The following is a 22,058-nucleotide window of genomic DNA, read 5'->3' as shown; positions in this document are numbered from 1 at the left end:
GAATGGATTGGAAGGGGTAAACTTAGGGACCAATTCCCAAGAATATGCGCTTTAGCCATTAGGAAGAATGTGGTAGTGGAGGTATTAAGAGGGGTGGATGAGAAGAGTGGTTGGGTTATGAATCTGGTTAGAAATCTTAACGATTGAGAGATTGAAGAGTTTACTAGGCTTGTTTCGGTACTGCCTGATGTGCAGCTGGAAGCTTACAAAGATAAGGCTGTGGAAATTAAAAAAAGATGGTATCTTTACAGTCAAATCCTTCTATGATTATTTCATCAGTAGAGAGTGTGAATGATATAAACAAGACTAAAAACACTCAAGATACTCAAAGAGTATCAAAAGGTGACCTGGAGCAAATTTCAAATGACGTAAACACAAATAGAGTTCTAAACCTGAAAAGTTTCAGCAGACCAGTAACAAGATCAAAGGCAAAGAAGTTTAAAGAGTTACTCCAAGTTTTCACTTAAAAACATGTGGATGATAGGCTGGCTAAGTATAGAAAGTTCAAATATGAGTTTTTTGAACAGCTCAAATTCCTAACTTTAATTAGGTTTATATAATTTGTGATAATTTAGACTTGTTTGAGTCTTATTAGTAATGGGTGAATAAGTCTTGTATATGAGCTGTATTAGTTGATTTGTTTTAAATATTTTGGATTATTTTATTTTATTTCGAGTTAATTAATCCCATATAGTCAAATCTAACTCATTTGGGCTTAAATATTATTTTAGTGTTATTACAAGAATGAGTCCATAACTATATGGTGCCACAAACAATCAGTGGTGTTGGTTAAGAATATTAGAGTTACAAGAAGTTACATAACAATTACATGCCTATAATTAGCTTATTTATTGTTGGAGTTACAATTATAATTATCACATAATTAACCTAATTATTGTAGGAGTTACAATTGTATTTATTATGTTGTAACTTATCATTGATTTCTTTAACTATAAATACCAAATGAACTCTTCTTTGTGGATATCAAGAGTGGTCATCAAATATTTCAGAATTGAGTTAAAAATGTTTTGTCTTTCTTTTCACTTTATGTATAAGGTGTTGATTTGGAATATAATTGTTATCACTTGTATTCAATTTTGATTCTTTATTTCAATTGTTCTTGGTGCTTGTTTGGATTGAGTTCAAGGGATATCATTTATTTTTCTTAGGTTCTATTTAACTTCTACCATTTGGGTGATTGAACAAATTTGCTTATTTTTTACTTGTTATTTAAATTCTGTTATAAACCGATTGAATAGTTCTAAGATTCAAGCAATGGTCTTGGGGTTACGCATCATTTGGTATCAGAGCCAGGTTTACCAAGTAAATTAGTCTATCCTTATTTTGTTGTCTTTATTTTCATTATTTCTTTCTAAAAAAAAAAAGACAAATTTGCATTCAAAAAAAAAAAAAAAAAATCAGATTAGCCTAATTTGCTTAATTGTGCAAAACACACTTCAACCAATTCTACCTTATGTAATTGAAACACCTGATGCTATTTCCCTTTTATTTATCTCATATAACATTCAAATATATTTAAAATTTTAAAAAAAAAAATTCGTTTCAAGGCTATTTGTTTAGTTGAGATTATTTGTGTAATTTTTGGGGCTGTTTGGAACAATTCACCTCAATTGAGTTTGTTTTCATCCAAAACTGTTTGTTTCACTTAATTTTAGTATTTTTGGTGATAATTTGTGGTTCGATTAAAGAATTTTTGTGCATTAAATTTCAGATTCATCATTTTTTTTTACATCTTTAGTTTTCATTTAATATTTCTGTCAATTTACTTCTTATTACATCTTGAGATAATGATATTGATTCGTTGTTGCCCAATTAACATAAAAATCATCATACACTTATTTCTATATCAAGTGTGTGCTCTTCATTATTTAGAACGTTTTAGTTTGTTTATAGAGTTGAATTCGTGTATCTTATTTCTTTAGGAATTCTTTATTATCTCTAATTAAAATTGAGTACATAGTGATAATTAATTGTTGTTTGAATTGACCATTTTGTATAAAGTTATAAAAGATTACTTGAGTGGTAAAAAGCAAGAGAGTATGAGCTCAAAAGAGGATAAAACCCAAAATTGAGTGAAACACGAGTACCCATACTACGAGAGTAAACACGTGAGAGAGTGATTTGTGAGGTTGCAATCTATTTTGTTTGTCATTAAAATTTCAAATTTGAAGATGGAGCCACAAAAGAGTGAAAGAACATCAAAAAATCAAAAATTCATCCTCAAAGAAATGCAACAACAATTTGAGAAGATTCAACTAGCTATTGGCAACATGAATGAAAAACTAGAGAAACAACAACGTGAGTTAAATTCCATGAGAGGGGAAGCTTCCCAAACCAATCCAAGGGCAAGAAGACTTCCAACACCACCTTTTGATGAGGAAGTGGAGGAAGAATTTGATAACCGAGCTACTTTGATCAATGAATGTCGAAATTGTGGTAGGGGTCGAAATGATCTTGATAAAAACATTGGGAGTATCAAAATGAAAATCCCATCGTTTCTAAGCAAGAATGATCTGAATGCTTATCTTGATGGGAGCGCAAGGTGGAGCTTATTTTTGAGTGCCACAATTATTCGGAGGAGAAAAAGATAAAACTTTCGGCCGTGGAGTTTGGAGAGTATGTCATTGTGTGGTGGAATCAACTCATCACAAGTAAAAGGAGAAATAGAGAGAGACCTATTTCCACTTGGGCCGAAGTGAAGACTATCATGAGAAGGCACTTTGTTCCTACTTACTATTATAGAGACTTACATCAAAAATTGCAAGGCCTTATTCAAGGGAACAAGAATGTAGAAGACTACTACAAAGAGATGAAGATAGCCATGATAAGAGCTAATATTGAAGAGGATAGAGAAGCTACTATGGCAAGGTTCTTAAATAGTCTTAACAAAGACATAGTCAACATTTTAGAGTTTCAACATTATGTGAAAATTGATAATATGGTGCACATGGCTATAAAGATTGAAAGACAATTAAAGCGAAAGGGGAACACAAGGCAAGCCAACACTTATTTGGCCCAAAATTCCAATTGGAGGCCGAATTGGAGAGGAGATAACAAGGCTGTCCAATTCAAAAGAGATGACAAAACCAAGCCAAAAGATGCTAATAATAATAAAAACAAAGATATTTCTAACTCCTAAACTCCTAGAAATAGAGATATCAAGTGTTTTAGATGCTTGGATTTTGGTCATATTGCATCTCAATGCCCAAATAAAAGGGTAATGGTGATGCGTGATGATGGTGTTGAAACGGATGATGAGAGTGATGTGGAGGATGAAATGCTTCATTTGGAGGATTGTAGTGATGGAGAAACGCCTAAGGAAGGTAGATTGTTGGTTTCTAGCCATGCTTTGAATACGCAAGTAAGGAATGATGATGAGGGAGTTAAGTTGCAAAGAGAAAACATTTTTCATTGTAGATGTCTAGTGAATGGAAAATTGTGTAGCATGATTATTGATGGGGGTAGTTGTGTAAATGTGGTTAGTACTTTGTTTGTTGATAAACTGGGTTTGGAAACTACAAAACATCCTAAACCTTATGAACTACAATGGCTTAACAATAGTGGGGACGTGAGAGTTATTAAGCAAGTGAGGGTGCCTTTTACTACTGGGAAGTATAATTATAAGGTGACATGTGATGTAGTTCCTATGCAAGCTAGTCATATTTTGTTAGATAGACCATGGCAATGGGATAGGAGAGTGATGCATGATTGGTATCTTAGTAGGTACATGGTAGAAAAAGAGGGCAAAAAGTATACTCTTCTTCCTTTAACCTCCCAAACAAGTTTTTAAGAATCAAATGCAACTTGAAAAATCCCATGATGAATTCGCAGAAAGAGAGGTCGAGAGAAAAAGAAAAAGAGAAAAGAAAAAGAGAAAAGAAAAGAGAGTGAGAGAGAATTAGAGTGGAAAAATGAAGATCAAAAGGAAAAAGAAAGAGAGGTGCATTCGACCATAGAAAAGAATGAAGGAAAGAAAATAAGCTTTTATGCTAAAATGAGAGATATGAGAAAACTTTATTTTCTAACAAGCCAATGATTGTACTCATGTACAAGAAAGCTTGTTTCTCAACTAACGAACTTGACCATTCTTTATCAAGTGTTGTGGTTGAAGTTTTGGAGGAATTTAACAATATCTTTCCCGATGATCTATCTCGAGGTTTACCACATTTGAAAGGGATTGAGCATCAAATTGACTTCATTCACGGGGTTGCCATACCAAATAGACCAGCCTATAGGAACAATCCCAAGGAGACCAAAAAGCTACAAAGGCAAGTGGAAGAGCTCTTACAAAAGGCGCACATTCGAGAAAGTTCAAGCCCATGCGCAGTGGCCCGTCTTATTAGTACCCAAAAAAGATGGTAGTTGGCGTATGTGTGTTGATTGTAGAGCTGTCAACAAAATAACGGTAAAATATCGACACCCAATACCTCAACTTGATGATATGTTAGATGAGTTGCATGGTGCTGGTGTATTTTCTAAAATTAATATTAAAAGTGGTTATCACCAAATAAGAATTAAACCAGGAGATGAATGGAAAACTATTTTTAAAACAAAACAAGAGTTATATGAGTGGTTGGTTATGACATTCGGCTTAACTAATGCGCCAAGTACTTTCATGCGTTTAATGAACTATGTTTTACGTGAATTTATTGGAAAGTTTGTGGTTGTCAAATTCGATGACATTCTTGTGTATACCAAATCTATTGATGAGCATGTCATGCATTTGAGGCAAGTGTTTGACACATTGCGCAAATTTCAATTATATGCTAACATGAAAAAATGTAAATTTTACATTGATCGCATTATTTTCTTAGGATATGTCGTGAGTGCAAAAGGAATCGAGATAGATAGTGAAAAGATAAAAACTATTCAAGAGTGGCCGACACCTCAAAGTGTAAGTGAGGTGCGTAATTTTCATGGTTTGAAAAGTTTCCATAGGAGATTTGTAAAAGATTTTAATACTGTTGCTGCCCCTTTAACTGAAATCATAAAAAAACATAAGGGGTTTGTATGGGGAAAAGAACAAGAACATGCATTTTCCTTATTGAAAGAAAAGTTATATAATGCGCCTTTATTAAGATTGTCTAATTTTGATTCAACTTTTGAAATTGAATGTGATGCCTCTGGACTTGGGATAAGTGCAGTTCTTATGCATGATAAAAAACTCATTGCTTACTTCAGTGAGAAGCTTAATGGTGCATAATTGAATTATTCCACCTATGACAAAGAGTTTTATACTTTGGTAAGAGCATTAAAGACATGACAGCATTATTTGTTACCAAAAGAATTTGTGATTCACACCGATCATGAATCTTTGAGGCATTTAAAAGGGCAAGACAAGCTTAATAAACGACATGCAAAATGGGTGAAATTCATAAAATCCTTCCCATATGTGATCCAATATAAGCAAGGAAAAGAAAATGTGGTAGCTGATACGCTTTCAAGAAGGTACAGTCTTATCTCTACTCTTTCTACAAAGTTGTTGGGATTTGAGTATTTCAAAGAATTATATGTGCATGATAGTGATTTTTCAAATGTTTATGTGGCTTGTGAACATGCGACATTTCAAGACTTTTATAGGTATGATGGTTTTCTATTTAAAAAGGGAAAATTATGTGTGCTTAATAGTTCTATTAGGGAGTTGCTTGTTCGTGAAGCACATAGTGGTGGTTTAATGAGATATTTTGGAATTGATAAAACTGTGAGCATTTTACATGAACATTTCTTTTAGCTTAATATGCGCAAATATGTTGAGAAAATTTGTGCGCAGTGCATCTCATGTAGACAAGCTAAGTATAGAATTCAACCACATGGATTATATATGCCATTACCCATTCCTACACATCCTTGTATTGATATTTCTATGCACTTTTTGTTGAGTTTGCCTAGAATTAGAAAAGGTCGAGACTCAATATTTGTTGTTGTTGATCGTTTTTCCAAAATGGCACACTTTATACCATGTCGCAAAACAGATGATGCCATACACAGCGGATTTGTTTTTCCGTGAAATTGTTAGAATGCATGACATTCCTAAAACCATTGTGTCCGATAGGGATGTTAAGTTTTTAAACCACTTTTGGTGAGTTTTGTAGTCCAAACTTTTATTTTCTACTACTTCATATCCACAAACGGATGGTCAAACTGAAGTAAAAAATAGAACACTCGGTACATTATTACGTTCTTTAATTGGAAGGAATGTTTAAACTTGGGAATATATGTTACCATTTGTTGAATTTGATCGGAGTATAAATTCTTCTACTGAGTTTTCTCCTTTTGAAATTGTGTATGTTTTTAATCCCTTAACTCCACTTGATTTGTTGCCTATTCCTATAAGTGACATTTCTAATTTGGATGGACATAAGAAAGCAAAATGGTTAAAGCAATTCATGAAAAAGCAAGGCAGAACATTGAAAAGAAAAATGAACAAGTAGCATCCCATGTCAATAAAAGAAGGCGCAAGATTTTATTTGAACCCGGAGATTAAGTGTTGGTTCATTTGCGCAAGGAATGATTTCCATCAAAACAGAAATCTAAGTTGGATGCTCGAGGGGATGGTCCATTTCAAATCATAGCCAAAATCAATGAAAATGCCTACAAAGTGGACCTACCAGGTGAGTATAGTATTTCAGCTACATTTAACATATATGATTTATCCCCTTTTGAAATTGATGTAGGAATTGATTCGAGAACGAATCCTTTTGAGGGAAGGGAGAATGATACAAATAAGACTAAAAACACTCAAAATACTCAAAGAGCATCAAAAGATGACTTGGAGCAAATTTCAAATGACGTAAACACAAATAGATTTCTAAACTTGGAAAGTTTCAGCAGACCAGTAACAAAATCAAAAGCAAAGAAACTGAAAGAGTTGCTTCAAGTTTTCACTCAAAAATATGTGGCTGATGGGTTGGCCAAATGTGGAAAGTTCAAATATGAGCTTTTTGAACAACCCAAATTCCTAACTTTAATTGGGTTTAAATGATTTGAGATAATTTAGACTTGTTTGAGTCTTATTGGTAATGGGTGAATTAGTCTTATGTATGAACTGGATTAGTTAAGTTGTTTTATATATTTTGAATTGTTTTATTTTAGTTTGAGTTAATTAAACCCATGTTATCAAGTGTAACTCATTTGGACTTAAGTATTGTTTTAGTGTTATTACAAGAATGAGCCCATAATTATATGGTGCCACAAAAAATTAGTGGTGTTGGTTAAAAAAATTGGAGTTACATAACAATTACATGCCTATGATTAGCCTAGTTATTGTTGCAGTTACAATTGTAATTATCACATAATTACCCTAATTATTGTGGGAGTTACAATTGTAGTTATTGTGTTGTAACTTATCATTGATTTCTTTGGCTATAGATACCAAAGAAACTTTTCTTTGTGGACATCAAGAGTGGTAATTAAATATTTCAGAATTGAGTTAAAAACGTTTTGACTTTCTTTTCATTTTATGCACAAGGTGTTGATTTTCAATACAAAAGTTATTACTTATATTCAATTTTAATTTCTTATTTCAATTGTTCTTAATGCTTGTTTGGATTGGGTTCAAGGGATATCATTTATCTTTTTTGGATTTTATTTAACTTCTACCATTTGAGTTATCGAACAAATTTGCTTCTTTTTTACTTGTGATCTAAATTCTGTTCTAAACCGATTGAAGAGCTCTAAGATTCAAACAAGAGTCTTAGGGTTCCGCATCAGTGAAGGTGTGAGATTTCAGGATTTGAAGATATGGAAAGTGAAGACGCCACCGAGAATTGGTTTTTTTCCTGAAAAGCAGATCAAGAATTCATCCTCACAATTGAAAGTTGATGAGAAGAAGACACATTATGGTTAATGGTTATTATTTATGCAAGGAGGTGGCTAAATCATGCAATTATCTCTTTCTTTAGTGTCCAGTGACTTATAATTTATGAAATATGCTTTATAGTTTACTGGGTCTCAATTGGCTGATTGAGGGCATGGTGAAAAATGAACTTTGGGCTTGGGATGGGTAAGAAATCGAATATTGTAATATTCATTTCCCTTTAATTATTTTCTGGTGGTGTAAAAAGAGAGGAACAAAAGAGTGTTTGATAAATGTGTGAGGGATTTGGGAAGAATTTAAGATAGGTGAATACATACTTTTGGGCATGATGAATATGGGTGAGATGATTTTTGGAAGGTTTTTGATGTTTTAATTGATATATAAATATTCTATAGAGGGACGACACTCCATTGGTGCCTTATACTTAATACACTTATTTTTTATCTAAAAAAAGATTCATAGTGTCACATTCTTTTGTTTAACAACCATTGTTTTTAGTAACTACCAAGCTTATTGTTTCTTTTTTATTTACTTTAACAAAAATATAAAATTTCCTTATGTTGTAATTGATTATAGAAAAAAAATTATTCAAAAACTAAATGACTGAAATTTTACTATAATTAAAAGTAATGCAACTTAAGGAGATGGTGTTGAATAGGATATTTTATTATTTTATTAATTTATTAGTTAAAAGCATGTGATTATAATTCTAATAGAAAATTAATCTTATGTAATTAAAATTTCAGTAAAATAGTAATTTTTTTATCTGTAACTTAAGAATTTTATAAATATTTTAAGTTTAAAAACGTAAAAGATGAGAAATAAAATTTAAAATTTTTCTCAAAAATTAACATATTATTAGAGTCAAAATAAAAATATTTTAGAGTTCTAATTTCAAGTTTTTTTTTCCAAATCCTAAAATAATAAAATAGGTTGATTTGAGATTCATTTATCAAGATCTAATATCACCACCATCCTAAACGGAGTCACAACCTCACCGCTAGCCTACCTCCAAACTCAGATTACCTTTATCTGCAAGCGCTGCCGCATGCTAGACCACTAGCTGCCACATTCCGCCGCATTTTCACTAGGAATCACCATAGAAACTACTGGCAGATTAAAATTTGGCACATATTTGGTCAAAATCACGCCTGAACCCCTCGGATCCTCCCTTTTGCGCAATTCTGCCACCGTGATCTTCTTCTTCGCCCATGCGCGGCTCTTCTTCCGGCCTTCTGGTTTTGCACACAAGGTCTAGCTTCACAGATTGCCGCATGACTCCATTCAGCTTCTTTTAGGCAACTGCCAAGCGTACAGATCTTCTTCTCCGGCCGGTTCTGGTCTCAAATTGTGTCGCCCAGCAGATCTCCTTACGACGCACTATCTATCATGATCGGACTTCTGTTCTCCTTGCGATGCGCATCCACAAATACAGCTTTCTCAGTTTCGGGACAGATTTTGTGAACCAATCTGACCAGCTTTTCCGGTCATTTTTCTGGCTCTTCAGCGCGTCTGCCTAAGGTTTCGCGATATCGGCACTTATTTGATTTTTTGTGCGTGAGGTGTTCTGACCAATCTTTTATAGTTTTTTTTCTGCCTCCTCTATGTGTGTCCGCCTCTTGTTTCGCAAATCGGCACTTATCTGGTTTTTTCGCGTGTGAGCCACCGTGACCGACCTTCTCTGGTCTTCTTTCCTGCTCTTTCGCGCATATCTGCTTTTGGTTTTGCGATCCGGCACTGATCCAGCTTCTCCACTCGTGAGCCGCTCTAACTAGCATTTTCTGGTCTTTTTTCCGACTCTTCTGTGAGTGTCTGCCGTTAGTTTGTAATTTGATCTATAAGTTGGGCATATGATATATCGCTATTTTATTATTAAATTAATTAAAATCATGTAATTAGAATCATATTAAAATAATAATTTTATGTAATTAGAACTCTAGTACAATAGTAATTTCTTTATTTATAAGTTAAAAATTTTATAAATATATCAAATGTAACAATTTAAAGGATGAGAAATAAAATTTATATTTTTTCTCTAAAATCAATAGAGAGAAAATATATTTTATGAAGAAATCTTATAGTAGGTACAAACATTATTTTCATGTGTCCCAAAAAAAATTCAAAAATACTTAAAATTAAGTTTTAAAGAAAATGAGATCTAATTACATTTTCGTTCAAACAATTGTTGTTCTATCGAGTTGTCTTAAAAATATTATTCTCCTATTTAGTGGTTGACTAAATCTTATTCGAAAACAATAATTTCATTAAATTGTACAATATCAATATCTTAGGAAAAGTAAAATTTATAGTAATTAAATTATACAAAAGAAAGGAGGCCCGCCTTTATCCATACCAAGATAAAACATAAAGTTTTTTGCTTGTGCTTCAGTCATTTATATCTTAATCTATTTTTTTAATAAATATTTCAATTTATTGACAGTACAAATAAAACTTGCAAGAAAACCTGGAAACATATTAATATATGTATATCTTCATTTCTATTTTCTATTTTGTAGAATTTGGAGAAAAAAAAAAATTATTTTTCACCTTTTAGGGTATTACTTTTATTGTATTTATAGAACTCTAAAACTACTAATAAGAAAATTACCTATTTTTATAGAATTCCTATTATAATAAAATACTTATTCTACTAAATAATAATAAAGTATCTTATTCAACACTCCCTTTCAAATTGGTGTAGGGATATCATACATGTCCAACTTGCAAACTAAGTTCTGAAGTGTCATCCTACAGTTTACCAGTGCCAATCATCATTTTTTTTTAAATTTATGATTTACTAAATTTGTTGCACTTATAGATGATGAAAAATTAAATTGAGGTAGAATATACTTCAAGATTTGAATCTCTTCATTTGAAAAGGCTTCAACTATTGATGTGTCAGGTGTTTTACTTGGCTCAACCAAATTGTCTTGAGCTCTCGTAAGTCCATCATTTCTTGTCTCACGACCTCTAATTGGTTTTTCATGTAACTTTAAGCAAGTTTCTTTAGTGTGTTTTGACTTGTTACAATAGTCACACTTCCGTAGATCTCTGAATTGGTCAGACTGAGCAATTAATTCAATTTTCTCAACTGGTGCTATGTATAGTAAGACATTGCTTATACTTTTTTCTTATTGGTCATAAATATAACTTTGTTCTAATGAAGGAAGAGAATCCTTACCGAGTATCTGAACCCGTATTTGATCATATTCGGTATTCAAACTAGTTAAAAAGTCATAAATCCGTTTTTTTTATCAATTTCTAAAATTTGACTGCATTTGCAGGACAATCTGCCTGAAAGTCTTGATAATAATTTAATTTCTGCCATAATCCACTAAGTTCAGAAAATATTATGAAAAAATCATCTCTCATTACTTTGTATTATGAACTTTATTGCGGAGTTTATAAATTTGGGCATTATTACCCACTTATGAATATGTAAAAGATGCTGCATTTTATATTTTTGATGCAGTATCAAGTAACAAATATGTTCGTACAATATAAGATTGCATAGAATTAATGAGGAAAGATATTACCAAAGACTTTTCAGACTCTCATCTGTTATATTCAAGATTATCTATATCTGATTTCTTCATATCACATGTAATGTACCCTTACAATACTCTAACTTTAATAAATAATAAACAAGATCTTGACCAAACAAGATAATTAGTACAATCAAATTTTACGGAACTAATTTGCAATGAGAGTTTATCTGAATAAGAAACCATCACCTTTTTTATTTTTGTCATTTTAGAGTACTAAAGGCAAGAAGAAAATGCCCAATAATGAAAAATAAACCTCTTAATCTGCACCAAATTAGTCAAAAAAGGACAAATAAATACTAAATTCAGATATGTCTGGTTGTTCGGCTCGAATTGGATTGGTTCGGCTTAAAAATGGCTCAGCTCAGACTAAGAACGGCTCGGCTTTGTATAGTGGCTCGGGCTCGGGCTCGTGCTGAAATCTGCTCGGCTCAACGGTTTCCTCGGGTCGGACAGATATGCAGTACACAGTGGCTAGAAAAAAAAGCATATCTCAGCCAAAAAAGCTTCCGTGTGCGGCTCTGTGCGTGGTGGAAGTGAAACTGGATCGTGCAGCTCTTCGCGCAGCTCTACGAGTAGCGGAAGAAGAAGCTAGGACGATCGGATCATCACGCATCTCTATTCGCGGAGGAAGAAAGAACCAGAGGTGGTTGTGTAGCTGAAGAAGAAGGAAACGGGGAGCTTCTTTGTGTCTCTGCGTGCGGTGGAAGAAAGATTTAGGTCGTGCGTCCCTGCTCATGGCTAGAGAAGAAGGAAATTGAGAGCTTCTTCGCGTCTCTGTGCATGGTGGAAGAAGGAATTGGGTCGTGCGGCTCTGCGTGCAGTGGAGGAAGCCGCCTGCTCTTTGTGCGGCTCTACGTGTGGTGGAGGAAGGAACCAACTGCTTTCTTCTTTCCTCTGATCTTTCCTCTCTTCCCTTGAGCTGACTCTCTTTTTACACAGTTTTTTTTTGTTGTTCTAAGGTTTAAAAGAAATCCTAAAAGTAAAATCCCATAATACCTTTATTCTGTTCTAATATAATGAAAAAATTGGAGAAAAAAAATAATTTCTATTTCTCACATTTTAAAGTATTACAGTTAGTGTATTTATAAAAATCCTAAACTATTAATAAGGAAATTACCTATTTTGATAGAATTCCTATTACATAAAATTTTTATTATAGTAAAATGTTAATTCTAGTAAATAATAATAAAGTATCTTATTCAATATTTTCTTAATATATTTTTCTAAATAAAATATTATATATGCTAAACAAACTCATTCTCAAATTAGCGTTACAGAATTAACTTAAGAATTTTATGGAGATTTCATATCATGAGAAGAATGGAAAAATAAATTATTGAGGCCAATTTGGTAATAAATTTTTGTGTATTTTTTTACGTTATATATTAGTATAGTAGACAATATAAATGGGAGAATCACACCCTTTTACAATAACTAAAGAGTATTTTTATTTTTAAAATAATTAATGTATTGGTAAAAAGTCAACTAATAAATATTTCACAGTTAACTAGCTTATTTGGACTAATATGGGCATAAGCATATTTTTAAACTATGTATCTTTCTAAAACACTGATGGTAATAGGATGCAAATGTAATTTACCCTAAAAAGTTGTCCTTTCAATGGCTTCGTTGGCCAATTTTTTTATCAGTTTCTAAAGGGACCTTGTTTAAGCCTTGTATCAGCTTTATAGTGACTTTAATGTTTTCTTGCCTTAGTGCTTCTTTCTGTTTGTTCCATGTCCTCCACATCATAATTTCATCTCAAAAAAATAACGGGGCTAAAAAGGTTGGCAAGTGGAAAGAAAAAAGTAAAAGATCAGAAACTTAACCTAGTTTTATTTTTTCAAATTGTGCACTCAGTCGGGCTAGTCATGTAAAATTATGATTAGAAAAAAAATTCGATGCAGCAACCTTCACAAAATTTGACCCTTGCAGATTTAGAATCAAGCATGTCCTCTGGATAAGCAAATTATATTTTGTTATTAACAAATCTAACCTGATTTTGACATGAAAGATAACTTTCACCCCAGCCACCAGATGAGAGCTGTTTGGACAACAGAAAATCAGAAGCTTTACGGATGCTAGAACAGTTATCATAGTTATTTCCAGCAGCCACCAGGCCCTTCACCCCAAACCAGATACCATAGGTGAAGCAAACAGCCCATGATCCATTCCTATCACAATCATAGATAAAAAAGACACAAGACAACAACAGTAAGAAATTTAGTAAAAGCAAGAGAAAGACAATATTGTAGCATTTGTTCACATGTATATAACTGGACTAAATAATACACAATCATGTTCTTGGTGTGTATAAATCTGGAGGAAAAAAATACATTTTTAATTACTTAAATGCCCTTATGATATTAAATATTGAAGTCTAATGTATTAAAGATTAATTTGTCATGTACCATTCACCATTGCAATTATAAATTTGATCTTAGTTAATAGTTTATTTTACAAAAAAAGATGATGGATGAAAATAAAATGTTAAATTTAAATCTGTTTAAAGAAATAATCCAAATCAACTAAACTGATAAATAAATTATTGATAACTTAAAAATGGAGTATTAGAATTCTTACAATGTATAAATTAAAATTTAATAAAAAATAAGACCACCAAAAAAAATTAAATTAAAAAATAATGTTAGAAGAAAATATCATGAAAATTTAAAAACTTTTGACCTATCCAACCCCTTAACTAGAATTAGGAGCAACTTTTCGGTGAAGCTGAATTCTTTTTATGCAAAATTTCAGTGCAAATTTTTAAATACGTGGCAAGAAGAGCTAGGGTTGAGTTCCCAGATTACGCTTTACTCCATATGATAGATGGTGTAAAGGTTGAGTTTGATACCAATGAAGAGCACTCCTTGCTTGCAGATTTATCAGTCTTATTGATATAGCCGCGACTATTTGTTGATGAGCTTAACATGAAAGTTTACTTTTGTTGAAATAAAAAAATTGCCGCAAAAATTTTGTTGTCATTTTAAGTAATGAAAGTTAGATCACCTATGATGCAGAAAAAAGAACAAGATTGACAAATATTTTTTAATGCCATTGTTAAAGAGAGCACATTGAATGTAAATTACGTTAAAAGATATTAGACTAAAATATATTATATGAAATTAATTTTTTATTTCCTTTTCCTATTCTAGAAAACATGTATATATAGAGTTATGATATTCAATAAAATACACATTCAACCATTCTTAACATGGTATCAGAGTTATATGAAGCCTCCCTAACAAATCCTAATTGGCCTTATTGTCAAAATAAAACACAAAACCTAAAAGGTCAGCCACTATTGCAGGTCACCACCATCCAACCGCTAGCTCCAAGATCAATCTTGATTGCCAATGTTAGAATCCTCTAGCCATGCCTCCAGCCATGCTCATCTCTATCCAGGCGCGCATCCAGCATCTTTCCACGCGCTATCCAGGCGGCTTTCCCGCTGCTTCTAGCTACTGCACCACCCACCAGCATCTACCCGTGTGCAGGTCAGACCTCCACTGCGTCTCCTCCATGCAACCAGACTTGCATCGAGCATAAACAACCACGACAAATCCCTGCAAAACATGCCACCAGCTGTTGCCGCGACAGTTGCAGACACCAACTGTGCCACCAATGGCACATCTACCTCTCTATGCAACAACCGCCACACTTGCTGGGAAGTAGCCAGTTGTCACTGTGTAGCTGTAGTTTGTTATGCCAGCCCCAATCAGAGTATCCAGCCACGCATTTGACGTCTCTATTCACGCCTCTGCTCAGCAACATGATCAATTTAGCTGCACATCTACCCTTCTGAGTAGCCAACAGCCATGCAGCCTCCGTAAGTTGCATCTACCTGCTGCAGACAACCCACAAGCACAACCAATCCATCACAAATTTGGCCCTCTGCTGCGGACAACTTGAAAATTCCATTCCAGCCCAGTAATTCCTAAATTTTGCTCTATTTAATCATCCTTAATTACCTCGCAATGTTTAGGCGATATTAAAGGTTTCATCTCAAGTTATTTGTGCAAGATCCACCATGACTAACCCATTACTGCTAATGGGTCATTAAATATCATTGCAGGAACTTGCAACATTAAGCTTAGTCCTATCCTATTTATAAAGAATGTGTTACATGTTCCTAAACTTTGTACAAATCTTCTGTCAGTCACTAAATTATCAAATGATTTAAACTGTAAAGTAATATTCTTTCCTTCTCACTATGACTTTCAAGACCAAAACTTGGGGTAGATATCTGGACCAAAATTTGTATACTAGAATGCCAAAACCATAGACCATAAGCTGTGTGCAACAGGACACGAGAGTAGTATATGGTCGCATGTCTCCTCCGCTCTTTTACATAAACAAAACTAGTTAACCATGACCTTTCGTCTTCTCATTAGCTTATCAATGATCAAAAGGCTCTTACAAACTGCTTCCCAAGCAAAAAAAGATATCCTTAAGGGTGCATTTACTCTCCATATTTGTCTAAACAAGAAATTAACCGGGTTCTTTCTTGGTCAAATAGTTGTAGAAAGCCCCACAGTGAAACTTCCAGTTGCAGTAAGAGTTGATACTGTTTGGTCAGGATCCTCACTAAACAAGATCGAAGTCAAAGAGCTTAACAAAGATTTCTATTTACAGTCATTGATGTTCTACACTACCTCCGCATGTCACTCCCTATGCCCCTCACCTTTGACGAACGCCTCTTTAACAGAAATATCCTTATACTGCGCAATAATAAAAATCTATGGAAACCTAACTCTCATAGCTCCTTCATCAAGCCAAAGGTTGGACCAGAAACTAATGCTCTCCCTATCTCCAATTCTCCACTTAATACACTCCTGAAATTTTTCCTGTTTTGTACAAATCCTCTTCCACATCCCTTTTTCACATGGTCTCGTCGACACCTTGGAATACCACCCTCTATCTACCGTACCAAACTTCGACTGTATCTATGCGTAACAAATTTGTTGAACAAAATTCATATTTCACCAAACTTTATCTTTAGGGAACCCATATTGGAAGAAAAAGGTGCAAATTTTTTGACTGACTTTACCTCACCGCCCCTGGCACATACTCAAATACCACCAACATTATCACCACTATAAAATCTACAAAACCCACTAGAGACTTGTCCACTCAAAAAACTATACTTGACCCCATATTTACTCAGGTGTATATAGAAAGGGATAACCAGAGTTCTGAATCTAAGCGGGTTCAAGCATCCAATCTTGATTTTATAATTGAGATAAATTCTTATTGATTTTTGGAGAAAAAATAATAATTTTATTTCTCATCATTTAAATTGTTACATTTAGGGTATTTATAAAATCTCTAACCTACTAATAAGTAAATTTTTATTCTATTAGAATTTTAGTAATATGTTATTGCCATAAAATTCTAATTACATAATATTAAATAATTAAATATGGTATTCAACACCTCCCACAAGTTAGTATAAGAATATCGCACATACCCAACTTGAAAATTAAGCCTGAAGAATCATCATGCAATCTTCTAGAGGTGTACGCGCGCTCAACTCGGCTCAAACGACTCGACTCGGCTCAGAACGGCTCGGCCAGACTCAAAATGACTTGGTTCGACTCAAAATGGTTCGACCTGGCTCAAGACAGTTCGGCTCAACTCAAAATAGCTCCGCTCTAAAACAGCTCACACTTGGCTCTAAAACGGCTCAAAGTTGGCTCAAAGAACAGCTCGAAGTCAGTTTAGCTCGTCTTCTCTAGACATATCTCAGAATGTGCACAGAAAAACGGAATCACGCGGCTTTTTTTTACCGATATCAGTAGATGTGCAGCTGTAACTTTTACCAGTGCCTGCAATGTGTTGTTCTTTTTATCGGCGACTATAGATGTGCGTTTGCACATATTTACTAGCGCCCGATTGCATTTTTCACCCGCACTTGTTGATGTGCGGCTGCACTTTTTTACCGGCGCCTCCACTACAGCTGAAAATCACCGTAAATACCACAGAACATATCGGCGAGTTCAAATCCGTTTTGGGTGGTGATGAGAGTAGATCTGGATAAAAGGTACCAACCCACCATATCGTATTGTTTTAGAGTTTAGAAAGAATTCTAAAATTAGAACCCTAAAATAATTTTATTTTGCTCTGATACCATATTGATTTTTGGAGAAAAAATAATAATTTTATTTCTCACCCTTTAAGTTGTTACATTTAAGGTATATATAAAATCCTTAATCTACTAATAAGAAAATTCTTTTCTACTAGAATTATAATAATATGAGATTATTATTCTCATAAAATTCTAATTACATAATATTAAATAATTAAATAGTTAACTAATAAAATATGCTATTCAACAATTCTAAAGAGCATACGCAGTTTAATATACCTATTGCATTTTGTAAAAATACCAGAGAATACACTAAATATCTTATTTATTTTATCTTACAGTTTGTATCATTTATTAAGTATTCAAAGTCCCATAAAGTTTTATTACAAGTTTGAATACTAAATCTACCTCTAATACTGTATCAAAAGTATTATCCTATGAGAAATAAGAAAATGCTACGAATACAAGAATACATGCACTAGAAAAGAACCAAACATGGAAAGTGGTAGACCTACTCAAAGAAAAAAAAACTTGAAAAATGCAAGTAGGAATTCATAATTAAGTGCAAGACATATTGGACAATCGGGGGGTATAAAGCAATAGCCAAGACAAATATAGTGTGAATCTTATTATCTTTAACTTCCCATGTAAAAAATGCCTTCCAGCATGAAGATCTAGAAGAAGAAATCTAAACGAGGATCCCACCAAATTTTGCCAAAAAGTAAGACCAAAAAAATTTGTAAATTGAAAAAGGCACTCTATAAACTCAAGCAATTGCCTAGAGCATGATTTGACAAATTTGCAAGGATGAAGATAAGCTTGAGATATAAGCAATCTCAGGGAATCCACACTCTAATTATGAAGTATATAGACAGGAAGATTTATAGCATTCCTAGTATATATTGATGCATTATTATAACAGGAGATTGTGGAAAAGAAAAATTGATGCTAAAACAATGGTTGGTAAGAGAATTTGAAACCAAGGAGTTAAGTAAACTGAAGTATTTATTTGAAATTGAAGTCGCTCGCTCAAAATCCGAGATATTCTTATCTCAACAGAAATACCTTCATAATTTGTTAAGAGATACTGACAAGTTAGTAAGCAAACCAGTTAGTACTCCTATTGATCATAATCATAAATTGGAAGTGATAGAAAAAGATATACCAAAAGATAAGAAGATGAATTAAAGATTGATTGTGAGACTAATATATTTATCTTATAGAATAGGGGATATCATCTATGTAGTGAGTGTTATGAGTCAACTCATGCACATTCTTAAAAAAGTGCACTTACAAACAAAGTATAGAATATTAAATTACTAAAAAAGTCACCTGGGAAAGAGATCTTATTCAGAATGAGTGGTAGGTTGCTCTTTGAAACCTATAAGGATGCACATTACGCATTGCTAGTGATGGACAGAAAATCTAACATACGTTATTGTACCTTCCTTGGTGGTAATCTAGTTATCTGAAGAAATAAGAAGTAAAATCTACCTACAAGATCAAGTGCAGAATCGAAGTTTCGAGTAATGTCCTAAAGGATATTTGAATTATTATGGTTAAAGAGCATTGTCCTTCTATACTATAATAATAAATCTACCCTAAACATTACACCAATTCAGTATAAAATAAATAGACCAAACATATTCAGATCGATAGACACTTTATTGAAGAGGGACTCGACAACACTCTAATATGTACTTCATACATGCCTACTAGTTTACAACTAACAGATGTGTTGACCAGACGCTTGAGCAGTGCAATATTCCAAACTATCATTGGCAAGCTGAAAATGGACAATATGCATTCCCCAACTTGAGAGTAAGGAAAAAATTCTCTTTTCTTCTCACCCTCTACTCTTTATATTCATTGATAATCAACAACATTTTATAGATAAAAGAAGGAAGAAAAAGACAAAAGCTAACAAATTTTCCTAGTAGAAGGAAAAAAGCATAACCTGGCGGTAACCATTTTGTTATATTGTCAGGTTGTAAAAGACAGAAAAATGAAAAATACAGAAAAATAATTCCACACTCCCCCTCAATGTAGGTTACATAAATATTTAGCAAGCCTATATTGGATATTAATTCGTTGAAGAGTCCTTTGAAAAGTGCTTTTGTTAAAATATCTACAGTTTGCTGATTAGTAGGAACGTGGAGTATTTTAATGGTGTGATCTTCAATTTTCTCCCTGATGAAGTGCCTATCTATTTTCACGTGTTTAATTCGATTATGATATATCAGATTTTTAGCTATGCTGATTGTTGCTTTATTGTCGCACCATGCTTTCATTGGAATAGTAACCAAGAATTTCATTTCCATTAGAACTCTTTTTAACCAAATTCCCTCACATATTCCACAAGCAAGTGACCAAAATTCAGCTTCTGCTCTACTTCGTGACACAACAAATTGTTTCTTATTTCGCCAAGTGACTAAGTTTCCCCAAACGTAAATACAGTACCCAGATGTAGATCTTCTATCAGTTATATAACCCGCCCAATCAGCATCTGTGTAGATTTTAATATTTCTGTTCATTATTTTTTGGAAAAATAGTTCTTGTCCTGAAGTTTTCTTAAGGTATCTGAAGATCCGATATACCATATTCATATAAATATCAGTAGATTGGTTCATGAATTGACTTGCAGTACTTACAACAAAACTAATGTCAGGTCTAGTATGAGATAGATATATAAGTTTGCCTACAAGTCTCTGATATCTTTCTTTATCAACCGGTTTGCCCCTTTTAAATCCAACTTTTGTAGTTGTTTCCATGGGAGTTTGTGCTGGTTTACACCCGAGCATCCCTGTTTCTTTTAGCAGGTCAAGAACATATTTTCTTTGTGATACAGATATCCCCTTTTTAGAACGAGCAAATTGCATTCCCAGAAAATACTTGAGTGCTCCAAAATCTTTTATCTCAAACTCCGTGACAAGAAAACTTTTGAGTTTTTTAATTTCCTCTATGTTATCACCTATTAAAATAATATCATCAACATAGACAATTAGGATAGCTTTCTTACCAGAGGCACTGTTCTTGACAAACAAAGTATGATCAGACGGACATTGCTCATAGCCCATATGTTTAACTGCTTTGGTAAATCTTTCAAACTAAGCTCTCGAAGATTGTTTTAGACCATATAGTGCCTTATTGAGTTTGTATACCTTGTGAGTTTTATATGTGGTCTCAAGGTCTGGAGGAACTTCCATATATACCAATTCTTCTAAATCTCCATTAAGAAATGCATTTTTTACATCAAGTTGACTCAAGATTAGAGGCAAGAGAGAATAATATCCGGATAGTGTTGTGCTTAGCCACTGGGGTGAATCTCCCCTGATAATCTATCTCGCAGGACTGAGTGAAGCCTTTAACTACTAGACGAACTTTGTATCGATTCACACTTCCATCAGGATTGTGTTTTACAGTAAATACCCATTTGCACCCAACTTTATGTTTTCCCGGTGGAAGTTCTGTCAGTTCCCAAGTCTTGTTCTTTTCAAGAACCCTAATCTCTTCTTGAATTTGAATAGCACCTCTCCACATTGGCAATGCAAGGGCTTCATGAATAGTTTTAGGTTCAGTGGAGCTACCATCAAGTTTGCTTATATATGCATGATACTTTGAGGACAAATTACCGAACGAAATGTAATCCTGTATAGAGTGTTTAATACAAGATCGAGTTCCTTTCCGCAAAACAATAGGTAACTCAGTGTCATGATCAGTAGTGGTAACAGTATCAGAAATTGTGCCTGAAAACTCATTACGTGATGTGTTCTTACTGCTTGGAACTGGAATAGACTCATGGCAATGTGTAGTTGGTTCCGAATCTTTATTAACGAGAATTTTGTTTCTCCTAGTATAGACACGTAACTTTTTGTTGATAGTAGGAATGGGTTTAGTTTCAAACTCTTTGATACTGGTTTTAGGAAAATTTGATGAGGACTCAGGAATAGTGAGGGGAGAAAAAATGAGAGGTGGTGTAGTGAGAGGTGGTGTACTTACATCCCATACTTGATATTCTTGATTAGGATTCTCTCCCTAAATATCAGTAGCGGGATAGAAGGACCGCTTTTCCAAAAAAGTGACATCCATAGTGTTATAGAAACGATAGGTTTTGGGACAAAAACATTTGTATCCTTTTTGACTTGGTGAGTATCCAACAAAAAACACATTTAACGGCTCGTGGGTCAAGTTTACTCCTAAAGTGAGTATAAAAATGAACATAGGCGGAACAACCAAAAACTTTATAGAGAAGGGTATGAAGAATATGAGATTGCGGAAATGCCCTAATGAGGATATCATAGGGTGTTCGAAATGAGAGAGTTCGAGAGGGCATACAGTTTATCAAGTATACAGCGGTGAGAATAGCCTCTCCCCAAAGAAATTTTGGAATGTGGGTAGTGAACGTGATTGATCGGGCTACTTCAAGAATACGTCTATTTTTCCGTTCAGCTATGCCATTTTGTTGTAGAGTATTAACACTGGAACTTTGATGGATAATGCCATGGTTAGAAAAATATTAGCTCAAAGTGGTTTCAAATGATTCACACCCATTGTCTGACCTTACTACTTGGATATTGGTGTGAAA

The 22,058-nt window shown here is 33.6% G+C and overlaps 1 protein-coding gene across 6 annotated transcripts in view; it reads right to left on the bottom strand.

The window, feature by feature from the left end:
• Positions 1-22,058, bottom strand: part of LOC110811369 (cycloartenol synthase 2) — a 57,769-nt gene that overhangs the window by 4,342 nt on the left and 31,369 nt on the right. For all 6 annotated transcript variants that reach the window (XM_088206943.1, XM_088206947.1, XM_088206942.1 and 3 more), the window contains one exon: positions 13,382-13,559. In XM_088206943.1, coding sequence (XP_088063069.1) covers positions 13,382-13,559 — 178 coding nt within the window. The remainder of the gene's footprint in view (positions 1-13,381; positions 13,560-22,058) is intronic.

Source organism: Carica papaya, chromosome 7, assembly GCF_054855325.1.
Source record: "Carica papaya isolate Zhongbai chromosome 7, ASM5485532v1, whole genome shotgun sequence".
In the NCBI taxonomy this organism is placed as follows: domain Eukaryota; kingdom Viridiplantae; phylum Streptophyta; class Magnoliopsida; order Brassicales; family Caricaceae; genus Carica; species Carica papaya.
This window is presented reverse-complemented; position numbering and strand designations above follow the sequence as displayed.